At 39.3% G+C, this 21,552-nt stretch overlaps 2 protein-coding genes across 2 annotated transcripts; both read left to right on the forward strand.

The window, feature by feature from the left end:
• The first annotated feature begins 14,665 nt into the window (after positions 1-14,665).
• LOC140377985 (uncharacterized) lies at positions 14,666-17,267 on the forward strand. Its single transcript, XM_072463614.1, has 5 exons — positions 14,666-14,714; positions 15,077-15,412; positions 15,532-15,567; positions 16,475-16,608; positions 16,932-17,267. Exons 1-5 carry the CDS (start codon positions 14,666-14,668, stop codon positions 17,202-17,204), a joined length of 828 nt encoding a protein of 275 aa, XP_072319715.1. The 3' UTR covers positions 17,205-17,267.
• Positions 17,268-17,681: 414 nt separating this feature from the next.
• Positions 17,682-21,552, forward strand: LOC140377986 (uncharacterized). Its single transcript, XM_072463615.1, has 5 exons — positions 17,682-17,751; positions 18,005-18,319; positions 20,516-20,572; positions 20,648-20,770; positions 21,305-21,552. The coding sequence occupies exons 1-5, from the start codon at positions 17,703-17,705 to the stop codon at positions 21,550-21,552; spliced, it is 792 nt and encodes a 263-aa protein (XP_072319716.1). The 5' UTR covers positions 17,682-17,702.

Consider the following 21,552-nt stretch of genomic DNA (forward strand, 5'->3'; position numbering starts at 1 on the left):
GCTTTCTTTTTGTCTTTTCTAAGAGCCAAACCTTTGTCATCATTGTAAACGTGCTGGTTTACCAATGAGAGGCTTCCATACTCATCAGTGTGGGTTCAGTTAAAGTCATTTTTATATAACGATCATGATCCAGTGAACTTGTTTGGTTTATTCATGTAATGTCTTGAGGCTGGTTTTGCTGTGCCTTTATAAACTGATACCCGTGACAAAGTCAGCAGACTGAGCTGGATGCCCTGGAGCCTCCTGAACTGTAAATGTGCTGTATGCTAAAGACATTGGCCAACAACTCTGAGGGGCTGCGATCATGAGCTGGATCTCTGCAGTGTCGGCGCAATGAGTCCAACATGATCATTCTCTGATTTCACCTGCTCAAAACAAACAAGGAGCTTTTTCCACACCAGCACATTTTATGGCTCACATCAGACCACATCCTTTTTCCATGTTCAGTCACTTGGTTTTGCAAAGTTATTCAACAAAAATGAAGCTTTTTCTGATGGTTGTGAGTTTCTTTATCTCTGGTGAGTGTGACTTAATGTCTCTGGTGAGTGTGACTTAATGTCTTGAATGCGACTGGTTAGTTTACTCAAATGTTTTGGGAATGTGAAAGTGTCAGTAAAAATAAACGATATGTGGCTAGTCTTGTGTATCTTGTAAGTTTGGACAAGTTTAAACAACATTTGTGTCGTACAAATGGTTGAATTTACTGATCAGACCAAGGTCACAGACAAAAGAGAATATATGATTGGTTCTTGACTTATTACATTTTGGATGAGAATATTTAAAACCACTGTCTGGTGTATGTAAGAGCCTTTAAACACGAGCAACAGAAAGTCCAAAATTCTGGAGACAAAATAAATTTGACGCTAAAATATTGTCATTGATTAACTGACATCAGATACAAACACTAATAGTTTTAATCTTTAACAAAACATCATTATTTGAATTTCCAGGGTAGAAATATGTTAGTTTGCGTCTCTATTATAATCTATTTTCTATCACAAGAATAATTTGTAGTGAAGTATGTAATCTGTATGTCAGACATCCCAGTCTATTGATATCACTCAGGTCAGCGTGCGGTGACACTTATGGATGGGCAAAGCAGACTTGATTCTAATCAGTATTTGTGGAAACATGAATGCACATTGAAGTAAAAACAAAAAACGTTTAAAAACTTGTACACGAAAGTCAATCCAAAGCCCAGTCTCCTGAAGGGCATCCTCAGTATTCTACTGAGATAAACCACTGTACCAGTATTTACCTGCTGGATAGATTGAATAGTATCATTTCCCGATCAATTCATTACACAAATTTGCGCTCTGTTATCAAATACTGCCTGTATTTCCAAAAATAAAGTCATTACATTTCGACATTAAAGTCATAATATTATTAGATTAAAGTCAAAGCCAGAAATAAGTTAATTAACAAGAATAATCTAATGAATTAATGAGATTATTCTAGTTAATTAATTTGATTATTCTCGTTAATTAATGACTTTATTCTCGTAGTGCCCCGCATTTCTTTTGGGGGGGTTAGCCCTTATACTCCGTCGTAGATGTGGGAACTTCACAAGCCACAGTTTACACAGACGCAGACATCAGGCTGGGAGCAGTCCGCATACAAATCTTACTAGATATTTGTAGATCTTAGATATACAAGATCTTACTAGATATTCATACTTGATAAAAAAAAAAAAAAAAAAAAAAAAAAAAACACGAAAAAGAGCATGAAACAAAACGTTCGTTGCCTCCAGCTGGAGCGTGGTTCAAGTGGTTCATTCATTCATTTTACTTATACAGGGAAAACCCAATGAGAAAAGTTCTCTTTTTCATGGGAACCCTGTTAAAACACAACACAGAATTAAAGCAGCGCTAGCGGCGATGACGGCTCTCGTCACCCGCGCGACCGTGTTTTGATCACGATTGCCCCGACACTGCATTCTCTTAGACTTTATTCTTTAGGCCTAAGTCTAAGAATAAAACACTGTACCCCCCCTCCCTGTACCTCCGTCACCTAGCAACAGAGATCTGTCGCTAATGCTGATGCTAATGCTAAGACCACGGCACGAGGGGAAATGTCCCATCAAAATAAAAGAGAAAGAGGAAGTGAAGGCATTCATTACACAAAGTGAAGGCATTCAATACACAATATCTGCAATGCACTTTTTTCATGGCTTCTCGAGGAGAATATAATCCATGAGTTTCAAACAAATCAGACAATGTTGAGTTTTTCACACAATGGGTAGGGGGCGCTATGGAGTAAATTTGTTACATGGGTATTTATTTCCAATCAGATCATAAAAACGCATTAGTGAGTGAAATATGAGCTCTGTAGATCATTTCCAATAGGTGTGACTTGTGCCTGTGGGTATGACGCGGTCTTGTAGACACCCCTCGTCAGTTTGGAGATTCGAGGAAAGGAGATGGTCTGTAATATAGCTAAACACTGCGGGAATCAATCAAAAAAACACTCTGGGACATATACATATGTACATATATGAAGCACAAATAGCAATGTAAGAAGGTTAAAAGCTCTGAAAAGTCGATTTTGCATGTTATGGGACCTTTAATATTGCAATGCAGAAAATAACTTCATAAATAGTCACCTTAAGGTTGTATTACAGATATCAAACAGCCCACACACGTTGGAAGTGGGCCGGGGGGCCTGAGGGCACCACTGGGCATTTATGGCACTAAATGGCAATAAGGGGCCCTGCTCCAGATGCTTATATAGAATGTATATGTTTAGAAACTTTAAAAAGGTCTAAATCTACTTGATTGATTCAATCTGTTTTATTTTTACTTTTCAGCTTAATTAGAAGATCATTACAATGTTAGACCTAAAAGATTATAAATTTGAAGATTTGTTTGTGAAAATACATTAAGTCCAAGGGCCTAGTCACTGATATAAATGATCTAAGTTAAACATCTGTGGATATTTCTGATCAAAATCTCATATCTGTCTGACATTAGCAACCACCATCACTTCATCCAAGTGTAGTTTAGTGTCAGACTGACCCTCACTCTATTTTAATACAAAATGGATGCTGACTGGGGAAAAAAAGAACAAAAAACCACACACAGATGAACTAATGGTCGTACTAACCATTTGTAACTCTTATTCACTTCAGCTTTGGAGGCTGCTGATGTCCAACAGGTCAGTGGCCGTATTGGAGAGGAGCTGTCTGTCCACTGCTTTAATCACTGGACCACAAATGGCAGCAACAGTCAATACAACAAGTTTTTCTGCAAAGGACAATGCTCTGAAAAAAACCTCCTTGTCCAAAAAAATGGGTCTGCCATTACGCACCGAGGAAGATACAAGATGGAGAACAACAGTGGTGCTATATTCAGTGTGACCATAATGAGGCTGAGGAGGACAGACGCTGGGAGGTACTTCTGTGAGCTGGAGGGAAATAGTTCTGTGCTGTTCCAAGAGGTTGTAATTACAGTTCTGGAGGGTAAGAAACAAATCAAAACAACAACAGTACCCTTAAGGTCAAACACACCACCAGCTACTCATGAGTTTCAGCTTCCTGTTTATAAGTGCTGTAATATTTACTTTTTAATGCTTCATTGCTTTGGCAACTGTGCTATATTTTCCTCACTCTGAAACCCATGGATAGTTTTAAGTAAGACCACATGTTGATTTAAACATATTGCCCAGTCCTTGATGGTCGGCTGCTCAGTTTGTGGCAATTCCTTTTTTATTTATTTTTTTGCAATGGCCTTCTTCCTTGCCAAGTATGCTCCATAGGTATCCATTTATTGTGTTCATGGCAGGAGTTTCGAGGCCCAGATACAGTTGGGACGCCAATACTAAAAACAGATTGCAGTGCCTGCTTAGTTCATCTGAAATGTTGTTTTAATGAATCAAAGCTGTTTCAGAGGAGCTTTAGCCTAAGAGCAAGAGGTTCCTGGGTTTTGCGAGGGGCCTTTCTGTATTATTTTAAGCAATACAAAATTGTACTAAATGCAAGGTAGATTCGTTTAATGCCTTACTGTGGAGCTTTTTAGTAACATAATAGGGACAAGCAAGTTAAACAGTGCTCAACATAAAACAGAACAGAAACACACACACACACACACACACACACCATGTCAATTAAAGTGTCTGTCATGTTATTTTCAAAGGTACCCCTGCTCCTCTTGGCTCGGTCCCTCATGCTACTACTGAACAAACTACAACACTGTCCCAGGATGATCTATCTCGCAGCATTTTAACAACAGCAGCAGGTCTGACCCCGCTGACCACGTCAGGGGCAGCGGAAAAGAAGCCAACCTCAAGCCTGACAGGTGCTTGTAGGAGAGTTTATTTTCCTTGGTCCATAGGGTGATTTGTAAGATATGAAAGAAAAAATATTAAGCAACTTTTATATAGTGTTATAGTGTTTACACAAATATATATTTTGATTGCTTAATGCATGTTGGTGTAATCCTGTATTATCCTGCATTTGAGGCTTTAGTGCTCAGAAAATGTCTCTATTCACCCGTCCCCTATCACAGCTCACAGTTCTGTACTTACTTGCAATTATTTTCTTTTTTTAAAAGTAGATTTGGTGTTTAATCCAAACACTGTGTGTGTTATTAGTGTTATTCATGTCCTCCTACTTACAAAAGAGGGTGACATTCATGATTAAAGAAGTGTATTTACATTTTCAAACATGCCACACACATAGTGACAGTGTGGGGTTAGTATATTTTATCTGTCATGTGGGGCACCAGCCTCAAAGTTGAAGCAATTACTGTACCATATCATCAATTAATATTTTGTTGATCTGAAGGTTTATGAGAACTTTACCCTGATATTGACCCTTTTTGTGAAAACGAATGAAACACTTTACCAGCTATGGTTAATGAAGATTTATTGACCAAATAATTGAATATGGAGTATGCAAATGAGTCATTAACAGGTGGAGAATCTAGATACGATTGTTCTATCTAGTTATGTGTTAGATTTAAAGTTTATACTAAGATGAGGTGTGGTGAGATGTGTGAGCTACAACCAGAGCAGGGGAGACTGTAGCTGACATCTGCAGAAGGTCGTCTCTGGAGAAGTCAGGCTGTTCAGCGATGGATGAGAGCCACGTTGATCTGAATTTCCTCCGGTGACGAGAAAGCAGTTGCACTGATCCACAGATAAAGCCAATTTGAAGATCATCTTGGATCCAAATTTGTTGTAGACTTGAGTGTCAAAAAAGTCCTTTGCTTGAGTGTACATGTGTTTCAGTCCCGATCACGTCAACAGACAAGTTGGTGGCACAGAATTTTGGAGGAGAGAGAAAGTTAGCTTCCTTGGGCATTGTCCTCTCTGGAATGTTTTTGTTCCCTAGATGGATGTGTTTCTCTCTCCTCCCTCCCTTAGTCCTTAGTGTTAGATGGCCCAGATGGAACTGGCGGGGTTTGGTTAGATTTGTGCAGTAGTTTAAGTTTAGGGGACTCCTTGAATATTGGCAGAATTATTCACAGAGGTGGGGATCTAGACCTGGGATTTCTACGGACATGCAGGCATTGTTTGAACATTAACCAGGCCTACATAGCTACACAGGACAAGACATTTGAATAAACAAGCAGAACAACATTGGCATAATGCACAACTTGTATATCAAATCCATCCTGTGAGAGTTCTGACTTAGCGGCGACAGCTGATGGACTTGTGTCATGGCTGAAACATTTTTCATCAGAATTTCTTGAGTAAATTGTATTTGTTACAGACTGACTTTGAATTTGTCATGGATATTTTGAGTCAACTTCAACCAGTTTAAAATTAAGAACCTTAAATTGAAGCTTAAGCCACATTCAAAGCACAAAACATCTGCTTGTGGCAAAGACGTGGTCGAACAATCCCCCGAAGGTATGTGGACCTCCAAAAAAGGGGATGGTGAGCTATTGAGCTATCTAGCAATGATGTCCGGTGTTCCTTGTGTAGTCTAATGTATGGGGATGAAAAATGCCACATCAACAAAAACACATAGCCTAAATAAAACTCTGCTGCTTGTTATGGTCGAATGTCATTTTCATTTAAAAATAGCTGAATCAATATTAACACGGTTTATAAGTGACATGAATAAATATTTGGGACCCTTTTTTTCCTTGATAGATACTACAGTCGTTATCATTGTGTCGGTGAGTCTGGCGCTGCTCGTCTGTGCCATCATCCCCCTGATATTCTATGGACACTGGCGCAGTTCTGGAGGTAATGTGACACATACTCTCAAAATCACACACGCACAGCTCAGAGACGGAGATTTGAGCTGTTCGTTTGTCTCTTTCAGAAGATCAGATACAGAACGCTGCCGAAAGGAACAAGTCCAGAGTGAGTGTCTGTACTTTCTATGTTATTATTTATTTAAAAATGTTTAATTTAGTGGATTCAAAGTAATAAGTAGCTACTTAAGTACAACTCATCTAGTAATAGGTCTATAGCATGTAGGCTGATTTCACTTTACTGACCACTTCTGCAAGCAGGTGGCGTCAGCTCCTGCTCACAATAAGAATGCATGTTTTTCAAGGTTCTTTTGAGCAATAAACATCAGGTAATAGAATGTATTTATTTTATTTAACCATTATTTATCCAAGTGATTGAGAACTAATTCTCATTTATAATGACAACTAAGTCAAGGCAGCTGCACAGGCGCAGAACAACAGTAGCCCACAATAATAATATATGAAACATGAAAATCTTTCACACATTAGGCTATTTACAATAAAGCATGTGAGTAACTTTAAACAACTTTAAAGAGTACCTTTAAACAACTTTAAAGAGTGCCTTTAAACACCTAAAAGCATGTGAATATTCTTCTGTCCACAGGCGGAGTACAGTAATGAGCTCACAGATGTCCCATTGACAGTGGCAGTGGCTCTTCAAACGGACCCTGAATCTGAAGCTCCCGACGTGGCTCAGTACGACTCTACCTACGAGGCCCTGGACCCACAATCTCTGGACTGAACCCACGTTTTAGGAATACACGAGTCCTTCGGTTAATTTATATTGATGTCGACTTTGTGTTTTAGTTTTGGAGACTCTCTGAGTGAAGACCCAAAAAGCTCCTGCAGTTCTCCATCACTGATTCATGAATATTTAGATCAAAGGAATCCTCTTTCTACAAGTGAGTTTGGTCGATATATTATCTGCAGGTGATTTCAGAAAGTTATTTGATTGGCTGGAATGTTCTTTTTGCTCACTTTAACAAATAAAATTCTTAAAATCTATGAGTATTTACTACTTTAATTGTATCTCACATTTAAACTTTCTGAGCACAAGATCAAAATATTTGAGAAAAGATTACATTCTTTACAATGCCAGGGGTCACCAACGTGATGCCCGCGGGCACCTGGATGCCCTTTGGGCCCCTCTCATTCACCCATGTGGACCTGATTTGAATTTAGAACAGCTCTGCTAAAGCTTTCTCGTTTCGCCATGACGCTACTAAGCTTATTTAAATGAAAGCTGGACATGTAGATACGGCAACAGACGAGATAACCAGCTCCATGTCACTTTTTAATATTTCAAAATACACAAAGTAATCACGTAGTTACCCGCCGTAACTGACGCGAAAACGAAAGTGACGCATCCGACGTGTGCACGCGGACAGCAATGGATCTGCGGCGCGACACGTGTTTTAAAAGACAAGCAAAAAGGAGACAAATAATGCACAAAACCTTTGAGGATGTCAAGAGTAACAGAAGAGGAGGAGCTGTAAGAGCAGGACAGGACCAGTGTCGGACTAGGACCAACCCAGAACTCAACTAGGTCTAACTCATGCAGAACTAAAGTTTAAACCAGGACTCACACAGGACTGAACCTGATCAAGCAGAGATCATTTCAGCCATTATGTCCTCTAAAAGCTCAACTTGTGTCCTAGACCCCATTCTAAGCAGACTCCTCAAAGACATTCTCCCCCTAATTATACACTCTATTCTTAATATAATAAATATTTCACTAGAAGTGGCTATGTTCCACAGTACTTCAAACATGCAGTCATTAAACCTCTGTTGAAAAAGCCTCACCTCGATCCTGACCTATTGGTAAACTACAGACCTATTTCAAATCTTCACTTTGTCTCTAAAATCCTTGAAAAAGTTTTAGTTAAACAGCTTTGTCGCCATCTACAGGACAATAACTTATTTGAAGTTTTCCAGTCAGGGTTCAGAGCCCACCACAGAACTGAAACTGCGCTAGTTAAAGTCACAAATGATTTGTTATTAGCCGCTGACGATGGACTGGTCTCAATCCTGGTTCTGTTGGACCTCAGCGCAGCGTTTGACACCATTGACCACAACATTCTTCTGCAGAGGTTAGAATGTGATGTAGGTGTTGGAGGAACAGCCCTCAGCTGATTTAAATCCTATTTATCTGATGGGAACTCCTCACCGTGCTCTAAAGTAACTTACGGTGTGCCACAGGGATCAGTACTCGGTCCAATTCTGTTTACTCTTTATATGCTGCCGTTAGGTAACATTATCAGGTCACATGGCATTAACTTCCACTGCTCTGCAGATGACACGCTGTATTTATCAATGAAACCTGATCAGAGCGATCAAGTAGACAGTGCTGGGGAAAGTATGGCAGATTCAGCACTATCCTCTGCTTCTGACTACTTATTCTATCAAACAATATTTAATATTTAATTTCACTTGCAAACTGTTCATTGCCTTTTCTTTTTCTTTTTCTCACTCCTGAGGACCTGTGGACCCAGATGCTCCTCTCCTGGTGAAGCGGTCTCTACCCCGTATGGACAGCCCTTCATCTGCCTGGAAGATCTGGTTCTCCTCCTGAAGAACTGGTTCTCCTCCTGAAGAACTGGTTCTCCTCCTGAGCAGATCCAGCTCCAGTCTCCCTCGCATCCGTCTGAAGGAGTCGGATCTCTCCTTCACTCTGGAACTCCTTCAGGTTTAAGGACAGAGGACTCTGGAACATCGTCCCCCGCCACCACATACATAGCTTAATTCGTTTTTCACTTTGGCCCTCAGAGGCAACCGTTGTTGTGATTTTGGGCGTTACAAAAATAAATTTAATTGAATTGAAGTAACTGCCTGGATACATGTGGAAGGTTGTCACAGGAATGAGGATAGAAATGTAAAATCCTTACAAAGTGCTGGTCCCACTAACAAAATAGAGAAGTCCAAGCGACTGTACCTCCTAAGAAAGCTCATTAGCATTGGGGTCAGCTCACAAATTATAAATATAGTGTGTAAATCAGAACAAAAACAAATTAAACAATAGTGTCTCGCTAGGCATCAAGATTGTGGGGAGACTTCAGAAACCTCTGAGCCAGCTGTACAGAGAAAGGACACTGAATAAAGCTAAGAACATTGTGTCAGGCCCTCTGAACGCGCAGTGTGAGCTTCTGCCCTCTGGGTTGCACTAAAGAGTTTGCCATTGGCAGAAAGGTCTGTTTTTTAAAAAAACTTTAGTGCCCTGTACTGTGGACAGTATTCATGAGCTACAGAATGAAATGATTCTTTATAATGTGTTTCTTGTACAACTGCTTCTGTTTCGGTTTTAAGTTGTATGTCGTCTGTTGATAAATCCTGTCTGATGATTGTGGATTAAGTTTGGAAGTATTTGTTCTTTTCTTTTGGACATAATTGAGGTGTATATATGATAATCCATATTCAGAATAGAAATCGGTCAATTGGAGGCACAATCGATCAATTAGAGATACGATGACTTCTTGCCCACCAGGAGGTTTTTTTAAGTGCCCAGTTAAAAGTTGTTAAGATAAGATAATCCTTTATTGTCCACACACGGGGAAATTTCGTTGTTACACTGCAGTAGATACAGGGGGAAAGGACAGATAAGTTTCAAAAAAACACTCTTAATAGAATAACTCTTATAAACAAAAAATAAATAAAATAAAAAGTAAAGTAAAGTAAAAAAATAGCTAGCATAAGACTAACACTAATGCTAATAGTAAGTAAGTAAACAAAACAAAACACTCTTATTTACATAAGTTATATGCACATGAATATGGCCTTAATTGCTTGTGAGTACAACAGTAATTGCAAATGAATACGATGGTATTGCACATGGTTAAGTCAGTATTGCACGTGTTCAGGACTAACAGTGTTTGTTGTAGAGTCTGACAGCAGCAGGAAGGAAAGACCTGTGAAATCTCTCCTTCACACAGCGAGGGTGGATCAGTCTGTCACTGAAGCTGCTCTCCAGAGTGAACAAAGTGTCCTGCAGGGGGTGACACTCATGATCCAGCATAGATGTGAGTTTAGCCAGGACCCTTCTGTTAAAAGCACTTTTCAAACAAACGTTTGAAAACAATTTTAGTACACGGACAAAACATCAGTAATGTAAATATTTAGGTCTAGTAATTGACTCTAAACTTACATTTAAAAATAATAATAATATTAAAAAACAGGAAACACACTGAAGTTCAACTTGATGATCCAGGAATGTCAAATATTTCACTCTAAGTAAAACCCAAGAAAATATTTGGCATTTCCAGGAGATCTAAACCAAGACTATTCCAGGTCTTAGGGCTAAATTCCGAACACATAACCAAGAACTTACTCAAAAGAAATGTGGATACTCTAAATTGAGCAAAATCTAGAACTGGAGGGGACTTTGAGTACCACAAGTGATTGCAAGTAAGTGGTACATGTATTGCAGTTTTAGAACCACTGTCAAAGGTCCCATAACATGCAAAATCGACTTTTCAGAGCTTTTAACCTTCTTACATTGCTATTTGTGCTTCATATATGTACCCAGAGTGTTTTTTTGATTGATTCCTGCAGTGTTTAGACTATCTCCTTTCCTCGAATCTCCAAACTGACGGGGGGTGTTCACAGGACCGCGTCATAATCACAGGCACGCATCATCATCCCCCCTCACCCTCCCCCCTCTCCACCCGCCTCCCCGTCCCGCTTGGTGGGGGCGAATATCAAACCAAGCCGTTTGCATTTCCGGGTTGGTGAGGGGGTCCAAGGTCTGGGTGATATTTCTTAACTATTATGTTAAGGGTGTTGCACAACCCTTATTATTATCAATTATACACTTAGGATAGACTACGAAACGTGGAAAAAAAGCATGTTATGGCACCTTTAAATTATTCTCTGCCAATTGTCTTTACTGCTATGCAGTCAAAGGATATTCACTTGTAAAGCTCAACATTTTATTTGGCATTTAAATGTCTTATTTTGCTGTTGATGCTTTGGGGAACACCCATGTTTTCACCTTTGATCTTTGCGCTCTTTGACTCTGAGCGTAGGCATGACTGACACACATCCATCTACACACAATAACCTCTGTTTCTAAAAGGTGCAAATACAGGAAGAGCACAGCGCATGCACGATTCTTTGCAAGCATTCATATTGTTGTCTGCAATGTAACGGACACAATGAAGGTATTTTCAACAATTTCTGCAATGTATTGCTTTCTTTTGGGTAAGTTTTACATAAATTCCCTTGCTCTAAAATGTGTGATATGCAAACGTCAGGCAAGTATACGATTGCCGTTCAAGTTTTATCAAAGTTTTTGAGTATTTTTACAGCCGTCTTTTTCTTTTTGGCAGTGAATGGAACAAGCATAAGTGTCAAAGGACCAGAAGGAGGTGAAGTCTCATTTTGGTGCTCCCATAAGTTGGCCCAAAACAATGACAAGTACTTCTGCATCGACCCGTGTAAGTCTGACGAACACATACTGGCCAAGGTAAAGCCAGGAGGCGTAAAAGTGTCTGAGAGGGTTCAACTGCAGGACCATAAAGATGGGTCATTCACAGTAACCATGTCCCATCTGAAGACATCAGACAAGGGGAATTACTGGTGTGCTGTGGACCGGCTTTTGGATACATACACCCCAGTACATCTGAATGTTACAGAAGGTAAGTCCAAGTCAAATCTTTCACACATACTATTAGAAAGTCATGTTTGACCCTAAGCGATAATAATGAATGTTTGTCCATGTGCATGGAACTAGTCATAGGACATAGGAAGAAAATATTGCATATACAGTAGACCGTATTTCAAATCCAAATAATGACGTCAAATCTGTATAATCTGTGCAGTTTATAGCATAACGTGAAATGGGTGAAGTCAATAGACCCACAATTGTTATGTTGTGTCTTTTGTTGTTTCAGGCCTGTCATATAAAACTACCACAAATATTTCTGCAATAACTGAAGTTACAATCACTCTCGAAAACAAGCTCATCACCCACTCGACCATCCTGACTGACGGCAGCACGAACAGTTCACCAGGCAACCACAAGTCATTATAAACAGACAAATGAAACAAGTTTAAAAAAGTAATGTGTCTGACTTTTGCAGGTCGTAATACAGAAGAGACAGCCACAACAAGAACGCTTCAAACAGAGAAAGAGAAGTACTCACGTATGTACAAGTACAAATACAGAGAATGAACTCAAAGAACAACTGCACTATTTTAACCTATATTTATTTTCACACCCTAATGTCTGCAATTTAACTACCAGCAATAATTTATTCAACAAGAAAATAACCATATTCACCACTACTACTATTCTACGATACTATATTTATTTCTTCAACAATGGCTTATGCAACATTTCTCAAATAAATGTATGTAATTTGTCCTGGTTTTGTCGCGGTCTAGTACAGGTTTTGTTGCGGTTTAGTCCTAGTTTGTCTTGTCAGTTTTTTACAAGTGCCTTTTGTCAAATGTCTTGCAGGTCTCGTACTGTACTTGATAGTGGGAGTGCTTGTGGTTTTTACTGTCACTATAGTCGTGGTCCTTTGCTTCAGGAAATGCAAACAGAAAACAAGGCATCGAGAGCAAGTCTGCTCCATTCCTCAGCAGCTTATCAGTTCTGATCTGAACCAGGTCGGTTTGAATTGCTCTCACTTCAACTGTCACCTTTATATCTACAGGACTAAAAACTGATCATTAAGACTACGTATTAAACTGTGATGGTGCTTCAAAATTCCTGACAATATCTAGATTTAGCATCTTTCCATTGTGAGATAGACCCTTGCCTGCGTTTAGCCCAAAAATGATGTATTTATTTACTTATTTATTTGATCGGAACAGTGCATATTAATGAACACACATAAATTACAGTGTAAATATGCCAGTGCCAAGTGGCAGTTTGAGAAGAAACTTGAAAAATGAAAGTAGAGTAGCGCTGAGTTCAAAAACAGACTCCCTCTGTGACGTCATCTATAAGCAACATGCAATTGAAAATGAAATGAGTATTTAAACAATCATTTATCAGGTATTATTATTCGTCAAATCATAACTACTGTGTAAATGGTATGGATATTTGCCTTTGTGTACAAATTACAGCTGCCCATGTCCAACCAGGAAGTACAATTATAACTACAATCTCCAGAATGGTCAAACTGGGGGGAAAAAATAGGCAAAATTTTTAGTAAAATCTTAAATATAATCATGTTTATGCTTTGGTCCTGTCATATGCGCTATATCGCCGAATATGAATTTGCCCAAAACCGCTGTACATAAAGGATTACATTATATTGCAGAAGAGTACACTTATAATAACAAAAACTAAGTACGTGAACAAACGATTGCTTGCTTGATTGATGGATTGATTATTTACCTCTGTCAAAATTGTATATTTTTCTTGTGGACCCAATGTCACAGACTATTTCACATTCCTCCTTCCTTTTGCATCTGTCTTTCATCATTATACATGTTCTCTGTTGCTTCATTATCTTCCTGTAATATGAAAAACTGTTCGACAGGTCAGCGCTCGTAATGACAACACGCCTGAACCAGCGATCCAGCCCGTCTACGTGAACATCAGCTGCTCCAAACCCACGAGAAACACTGCGTCTTCAACAATATCTCGCCATGATCACTTTCCTTCTTACGTCCAGCCATTACCAGCTCTGCCTGAGAAAGACAGTGTTGAAATGTGCGGCGCCAGAGCTAACGCAGAAACATGTGCAAGAGCGGAACAGTCATCGCTTTGGTTTGGATTGATTCATCCACAAACATGAAATGTATATTTGTATTAAGTGAACCCCAGACCCAGGCTTCTCAAAATAATACTTTCCACTTCTGCAAAAATAATGACAAATCGAAAGCAAACTGTCAAAGCTGCATTGCCATTTCCTTTTATGTATGCAGCTCACTTATGTTGACTTTCTATGATTCTTTGTTAATTGAAAGTAAATATTTGAAGGAAATTAACTTAAAAGATCAACTTAAAAGAATGTTATTTATGGAATTATAGTGTATTAAGTGAAAGAAAATGACGCTCTTGTGCATTGTTACTGAATTTCTTACATGAGCTTGTCTGATTGTCGTGATCGTTGTTGACTTAGTGTTTCAGAAAGTTCACATCCAATAAAAATGACAAGCAAACCAAAAGATAAGGCTCCATCTCTGTTAATATGAACATTGCACTGGGCACAAGTAAACATTCAGACACAGAACCAATCTTTTACTCAATTTAAGTATATTGTTAGCGTTTTTTTTTTAGTCAACTAAGTCATAATTTTGTGAACTAGTACTGTTTTTGAAGTATTGGAATATTAAAGCCAACTTGAAAAACAGATGCATTTTTAAATTGAATGCATCTAACTTAAAGGCTGGGACTTGAACATTCATAAGGTTAAAGTTCTTTAGTTTGTGAAAGAGGAAGAGATATTCCACATATAACACCTGCTGAGAGCGGTCTCAGGTTGTCGTCTGTTCAAGTCACAAAAGGAGCGATGGGAGCGATCAGAACTGCCATTTCACTGTTTATACTCCAAAAACAAGGTAAAACTCCTCATATTTTGAATGGTATTTTTCAGTATTTCACTCATCCATTGTAGAGAATGTTATATTTGATAATGTTTTTACAATATCAAACATGGGTGATTAATAAACATGGCTTATTGCAACTGTTACATTCTTAAACATGGCTAAACATTTACAATACACTGCCTGTCCAAAAAAAGAGTCACCACTTGAATTCAACTAGCAAATATAGTAGGTCTGAGCTTCCTACTGGATAACTGCTGAGGGTGGTGATCTTTCAGCCGCAACACAGTCGTTAATGGTTGAACTGCTCTTTCCCATTACTTCATTTATGGAGAATTTGTTTGATGTGTATTTGTGTTTGTTTTTTTCTTCAACAGTTGAACTTATAATGTGCTCCAAAATCACATTTGTGGGCGCGAGGGAAGGTGACAGCGTGACCTTTACTTGTAAATATCCTCCTGCCACTCAGAACAACCCTAGGTTCTTCTGCCAGGCCAGGCCGGTGTGCAAGTCCCACCTGATCGGTACGTTCCCACCTCAGCACTGGGAGACAAATGGACGATTTGCCCTCCATGACAACATCACTGCCGGACAGTTTGTGGTGCAAATGGACAGGCTTGACCCTGAGGACAGTGGAACCTACTGGTGTGGGGTCAAAAATACAGATAACCCTGACTATATTACTGTCTTCCAACTCAACGTTACACAAACTAGTAAGTGCAAGATGTATAAAACAATGAGTTCCTGTTCCTCTGAATGTAGCTTTCTCTTTTCAACAGCCATGAATGTATGCTGCATGCTATTAAGGTTTCCGTTTGTCTTATCTATACAGCAACCACAAGAGCTGCAGAACCTCGGAGACCTCATGGTAAGTAAAGTCAGACATGTACTCCCTCAGATGAATTACTGAGCACAGAGTTGAACTGGCAACAAAGGGCAAACATCGACAAGATGCAAGGCAGGCAATCCTCCCAAAGTGCAGGTGATGAACTCTGTTATCTGTTTGTAACGGTGTATTCATTCAAATGCACCTTTCTATTTTGAGTCATCTCAAGTATTCTCAGTTATAAAGCGTTAAATACAAAATGTTAAGGTGTCCAAAAGTATTATAAGAGGCCAGAATATTAATATCAAGCACATGATAAACTCTAAAACATGTTTTTTTTGTACGACCACAAAATCAGTTATTTCCTGTGATTCATGTTTTATTGACTCATGTTTTATTGAATAAAATATACACAATAATCAACTCAATATTGTAGGACTACGATCATTTGTTGTAGCTTTGCACGTTTGATAGAATTTTGGATCATTAAGAAATAAAATATAGTAGAAGTAACATACACATTTGTGCAGGTATAAACGTTGAGTAAATAATAATAATAATAATAATATTAAAAAAACGTTTGTAATAATCATAATTACATATTATGATCATAATATTATTGTATTAATAACGGTTTCCCTTGGGTTTTGGAAAGATAAAAGACTAAGGCTGTTGCCATAACAATTTAAAAGAAAATATTACATCTTTTGAATGGAAATTGAATGGAAAAAAGTGCTGCATATAATAGGAAGCTGAAACCTATGAATATGTAACAATTAGTCATTACATTACAGTTTTGTGTATCTGTCAGTGCAGTATGTCTGGCAAAACCGAAGCACTATAACTCATACTAGGTTTGCGTTTCAGTCCCTAGTTTTTCCTTACACCCCAACATCTTTGTCGACTTTGAAATATTCTCGTTTGAATGTTCTGCTTGTATATTTTCCAGTGCGTAACCAGCCCATGTTCGTGGCAGTGGTGTCGTGTCTGTCTGCGCTGGTCGTCGTGTTTCTGTTCACACTCTGCCTCTTTTTCACTGTCAGAAATAGAAGACACCCCCGCCAGCGAGCCAGGGCACAGGAGGTCAGCGCATTCATTTATGTCATTCTATTAATAAATGCATATCTAAATATTTTTATGTCAAATCAATGTTTCTACACACAGCACATGCATTTGTGGTTTGCAGGTTTTTTAACTTTGAATATATCACTAACTTAATCTTAATATTGTTCATGTTATAATGCGTGTGTGATGTATCGAATCTCCAGGTACAAAGTATACTATATGTGTAGCCTACATGAAACGTGATCAAATCAAAATGATGAGATCTGTTTTTTCCCACATCGCCCAACACAAAGTAGACATCCAAGTCCAAATTCTTATCATGATCTTCTTTTATCACACAGACGTCAGAGGACTACGTGGTTATGAAGTCTGCAGTTCGGCCTGAGCCTCGCAGTCCAGACACTGAGATATTTCCAACCATGCCACAGAATCCACCTCCAGGTGTCTGCTTCACTGACCAGAGACGACCCAAACACACGGAGTCCTTTGCCCTGCAGGAGGCTCACACAGAAGACCAGGGGCCAAACCTTTTCAGCCACTACCAGGGACTGGATTTGAGCTCAGTAGAGGAACACATCTACCATGGCATCAGCAACAAACCAGTGAAAGACTGAGCAGAGGGACAATGCTCTCAAACCTTTGAGGAATCATTCTTTTAGGACAAAATGTCACTTGGAGTTCAAAAGACAAAAGGCGAGACAACTAACAATTCAGCACCAAATATTCATATGGAGCCATAACAGGAAAATATCATGTATCTGAAACCCATGGACACTTAAAGGTGCATTTTCTTCCTTTTCTGGTGGAAGGTCCGTCACCTGCGTGTCTCCATGGAGTTTGCAATAATTTGCAATAAAGTTTGCAATAATTTAACTTAATTTTGTTTGCTACAAGAGGACTTTCACCTCACCTTATATTTATAGATTATATTTTTTTCCCTCTGTAATCTTGTCCCAAGTGTCCCAGCAGAATAAATGTGATAATTACAAATGGTTCTTTCCTGATTTTGTATTCATACTGTGTGTGTTTGAATTGTCCAGGAAGTAGACTCATAAGAGGAAGTTCCCTGTTTAAAAGTGTGTCAAACACCACTGGACAGACATTGTGTGACAATGAATTTTGTGCGTCTGCTTTTCATAAATATCGTTATTTTTCTGGGAGGTAAGACAATGGGCATTTACTTTGTTCTCTGGTCTTGAAGTCTCTGTTGCATTGTCTTTGTGTAACAGCCACCTTTTGCTACAGTAGGTCTTTTACTAAACCTGGGATATGCCAGATAATTTGCTTGATCAGATTTTGAATTTTTAACCCTGACAAAACATGATTGAATTGTTTTTGCACTCAGTATTGAAATACGCATTTTAGTTTTTTTCAGCTACAAAGCTACAGACGTTTAATTAAAGATGTCCAACAGGTTTCTGGGCTGTGAAAGTGGAGGCCTTGTTGTTTTCTGCAGAGGAAGGCAACGAGCTGGTGATCCAGTGCTCACACACCAATGCTCATGGAAACATGAAATACTTTTGTAAAAAGCCATGCACTGATGACAGGCATGTTTTAATATGGAGCCAACCCAGGAATCCAAACAGCAGGTACAGGATCAGAGACAGTGGGAACAGCTTCAGTGTGACCATCACAGACCTGACCATGGACGACTCTGGAGAATACTGGTGTGGAATTCAACGAGTGGGAATCGACACGTACAACTATGTACTCATCACTGTCACACCCAGTACGTTCAGACTAGAAACACTTTACAATCAGCATGGTGTGTGTTCTGTAGTGTGTGTACTGTAGTGTGTGGACTGTAGTGTGTGTACTGTAGAGTGTGTACTGTAGTGGGTGTACTGTAGTGTGTGTACTGTAGAGTGTTTACTGTAGTGTGTTTACTGTAGTGTGTTAACTGTTGTGTGTGTTCTTTAGTGTGTGTACTGTATTGTGTTTACTGTTGTTTGTGTTCTGTAGTGTGTGTTCTGTAGTGTGTGTACTGTAGTGTGTGTTCTGTAGTGTGTTTACTGTAGTGTGTTTACTGTAGTGTGTGTACTGTAGAGTGTGTTCTGTAGTGTGTGTACTGTAGTGTGTTTATTGTAGTGTGTACTGTAGAGTGTGTACTGTAGTGTGTGTACTGTAGTGTGTTTATTGTAGAGCGTGTACTGTAGAGCGTGTACTGTAGTGTGTGTACTGTAGTGTGTTTACTGTAGAGTGTGTACTGTAGTGTGTGTACTGTAGTGTGTGTTCTGTAGTGTGTGTTCTGTAGTGTGTGTACTGTAGTGTGTGTACTGTAGTGTGTGTTATGTAGTGTGTTTACTGTAGTGTGTTTACTGTAGTGTGTGTTCTGTAGCGTGTGTACTGTAGTGTGTGGACTGTAGTGTGTGTACTGTAGAGTGTGTACTGTAGTGTGTGGACTGTAGTGTGTGTACTGTAGAGTGTGTACTGTAGTGGGTGTACTGTAGTGTGTGTACTGTAGAGTGTTTACTGTAGTGTGTTTACTGTAGTGTGTTAACTGTTGTGTGTGTTCTTTAGTGTGTGTACTTTATTGTGTTTACTGTTGTTTGTGTTCTGTAGTGTGTGTTCTGTAGTGTGTGTACTGTAGTGTGTGTTCTGTAGTGTGTGTACTGTAGTGTGTGTACTGTAGTGTGTGTTCTGTAGTGTGTGTACTGTAGTGTGTGTTCTGTAGTGTGTGTTCTGTAGTGTGTGTTCTGTAGTGTGTGTACTGTAGAGTGTGTTCTGTAGTGTGTGTACTGTAGTGTGTTTATTGTAGTGTGTACTGTAGAGTGTGTACTGTAGTGTGTGTACTGTAGTGTGTTTATTGTAGAGCGTGTACTGTAGAGCGTGTACTGTAGTGTGTGTACTGTAGTGTGTTTACTGTAGAGTGTGTACTGTAGTGTGTGTACTGTAGTGTGTGTACTGTAGTGTGTGTTATGTAGTGTGTTTACTGTAGTGTGTTTACTGTAGTGTGTGTTCTGTAGCGTGTGTACTGTAGCGTGTTTACTGTAGAGTGTGTACTGTAGTGTGTGTACTGTAGAGTGTGTACTGTAGTGTGTGTTCTGTAGTGTGTGTTCTGTAGTGTGTGTACTGTAGTGTGTTTACTGTAGCGTGTGTACTGTAGTGTGTGTACTGTAGAGTGTGTACTGTAGTGTGTGTACTGTAGTGTGTTAACTGTAGTGTGTGTACTGTAGTGTGTGTACTGTAGAGTGTGTACTGTAGTGTGTGTACTGTAGTGTGTGTACTGTAGAGTGTGTACTGTAGTGTGTGTTCTGTAGTGTGTACTGTAGTGTGTGTACTGTAGTGTGTGTACTGTAGTGTGTGTACTGCAGTGTGTGTACTGTAGAGTGTGTACTGTAGTGTGTGTTCTGTAATGTGTACTGTAGTGTGTGTACTGTAGTGTGTGTACTGTAGTGTGTCTACTGTAGAGTGTGTACTGTAGTGTGTGTACTGTAGTGTGTCTACTGTAGAGTGTGTACTGTAGTGTGTTTACTGTAGAGCGTGTACTGTAGTGTGTGTACTGTAGTGTGTGTACTGTAGTGTCTACTGTAGAGTGTGTACTGTAGTGTGTTTACTGTAGAGTGTGTACTGTAGAGTGTGTACTGTAGTGTGTGTTCTGTAGTGTGTTTACTGTAGTGTGTTTACTGTAGAGTGTGTACTGTAGTGTGTGTACTGTAGTGTGTTTACTGTTGAGTGTGTACTGTAGTGTGTGTACTGTAGTGTGTGTACTGTAGAGTGTGTTCTGTAGTGTGTACTGTAGTGTGTGTACTGTAGTGTGTGTACTGTAGTGTGTTTACTGTTGAGTGTGTACTGTAGTGTGTGTACTGTAGTGTGTGTACTGTAGAGTGTGTACTGTAGTGTCTGTACTGTAGTGTGTGTACTGTAGAGTGTGTACTGTAGTGTGCGTGTACATTTAGCCTGTGTATTTTCATGTTTTAATAAGGAGCAGAGATGAAAGACTCGCCGCCTGATGCTTCTGCGCAGAACAGAACATCTACAGGTGAATAGAATGCACTGACGGCTGACGCAGTAGAACACATAGTACTGTAGTATGTATGTAGTACACACACTACAGCCTTTGTGTTTGCAGAGAAGCTGCTGTACACCGGAGGGGCTTTGGCCGCTCTCCTGGTCATCCTGCTCATTGCTGTTGTGATTTTCAGCAAACGCAGACATCGAGATATCAAAAAACCAACAGGTAAGAGAGACCAAAATCAAAGCAGGAGAAAAAGTGAACTTGTCTAATGCTACTGTTTTCAGAATGTTTAAATAACTAAATAGTAATGTATTGAGGTCAACTGTTTCAAATTTCCAGGGTTGAAATGCAAGTCAGTTTGTGTGTAATGTATAATTTTCTAGCCTCAATATTGAATTAAAGGTTCACTTCTACTTATAAGTATAATATAACTTTCTAAGTATAATTTGTGGCAAATGTAATACATATCTTTAGAAATAATGAAAACAATGTGTAAGTATTTGTTCAGAAAAAAAAGAATGCCAAGTCTATAAACTCCTATTAATATAACAAATAATAACAATAAAACACAATAGTAAATGTCTTCACTCATGTAGCCGAGTGGCTTTCATTTGCTAAAACTACCTGGATTTTTCATATTGTGTGATATTTTGAGGTTAACCCCAGTTTCTCCATTGAAATCACATTATGTGTATGTTATATGTTTGTTTGCAAAGTTTTAAAGTGAACGTGTTAAGTTCTGTGTTTTCTTTGCAGCAGGAGAGACTATGACCCTCACTGACACACAGGACACACCCACATTTTGCTCAGCCAATCAGAGCCGAGACCCAGGCCCATCGACTGCACACCATCACGGCATCATCCTGGAACCCACAAGTGACATTTACGCCAGTGTTCAAAGGGACGGAGAGAGTTATTCCTCGGTGTTCTTCACCAAACACAGAGCCAGTGTGGCACGTGCTGACCCTGAGTCCACAGTCTACAGTCAAGTCATCTGTCACTGA

This window comes from Eucyclogobius newberryi, unplaced genomic scaffold (assembly GCF_026437365.1).
Source record: "Eucyclogobius newberryi isolate DKJ021-1_F unplaced genomic scaffold, fEucNew1.0.hap1 SCAF_4, whole genome shotgun sequence".
NCBI lineage: Eukaryota > Metazoa > Chordata > Actinopteri > Gobiiformes > Gobiidae > Eucyclogobius > Eucyclogobius newberryi.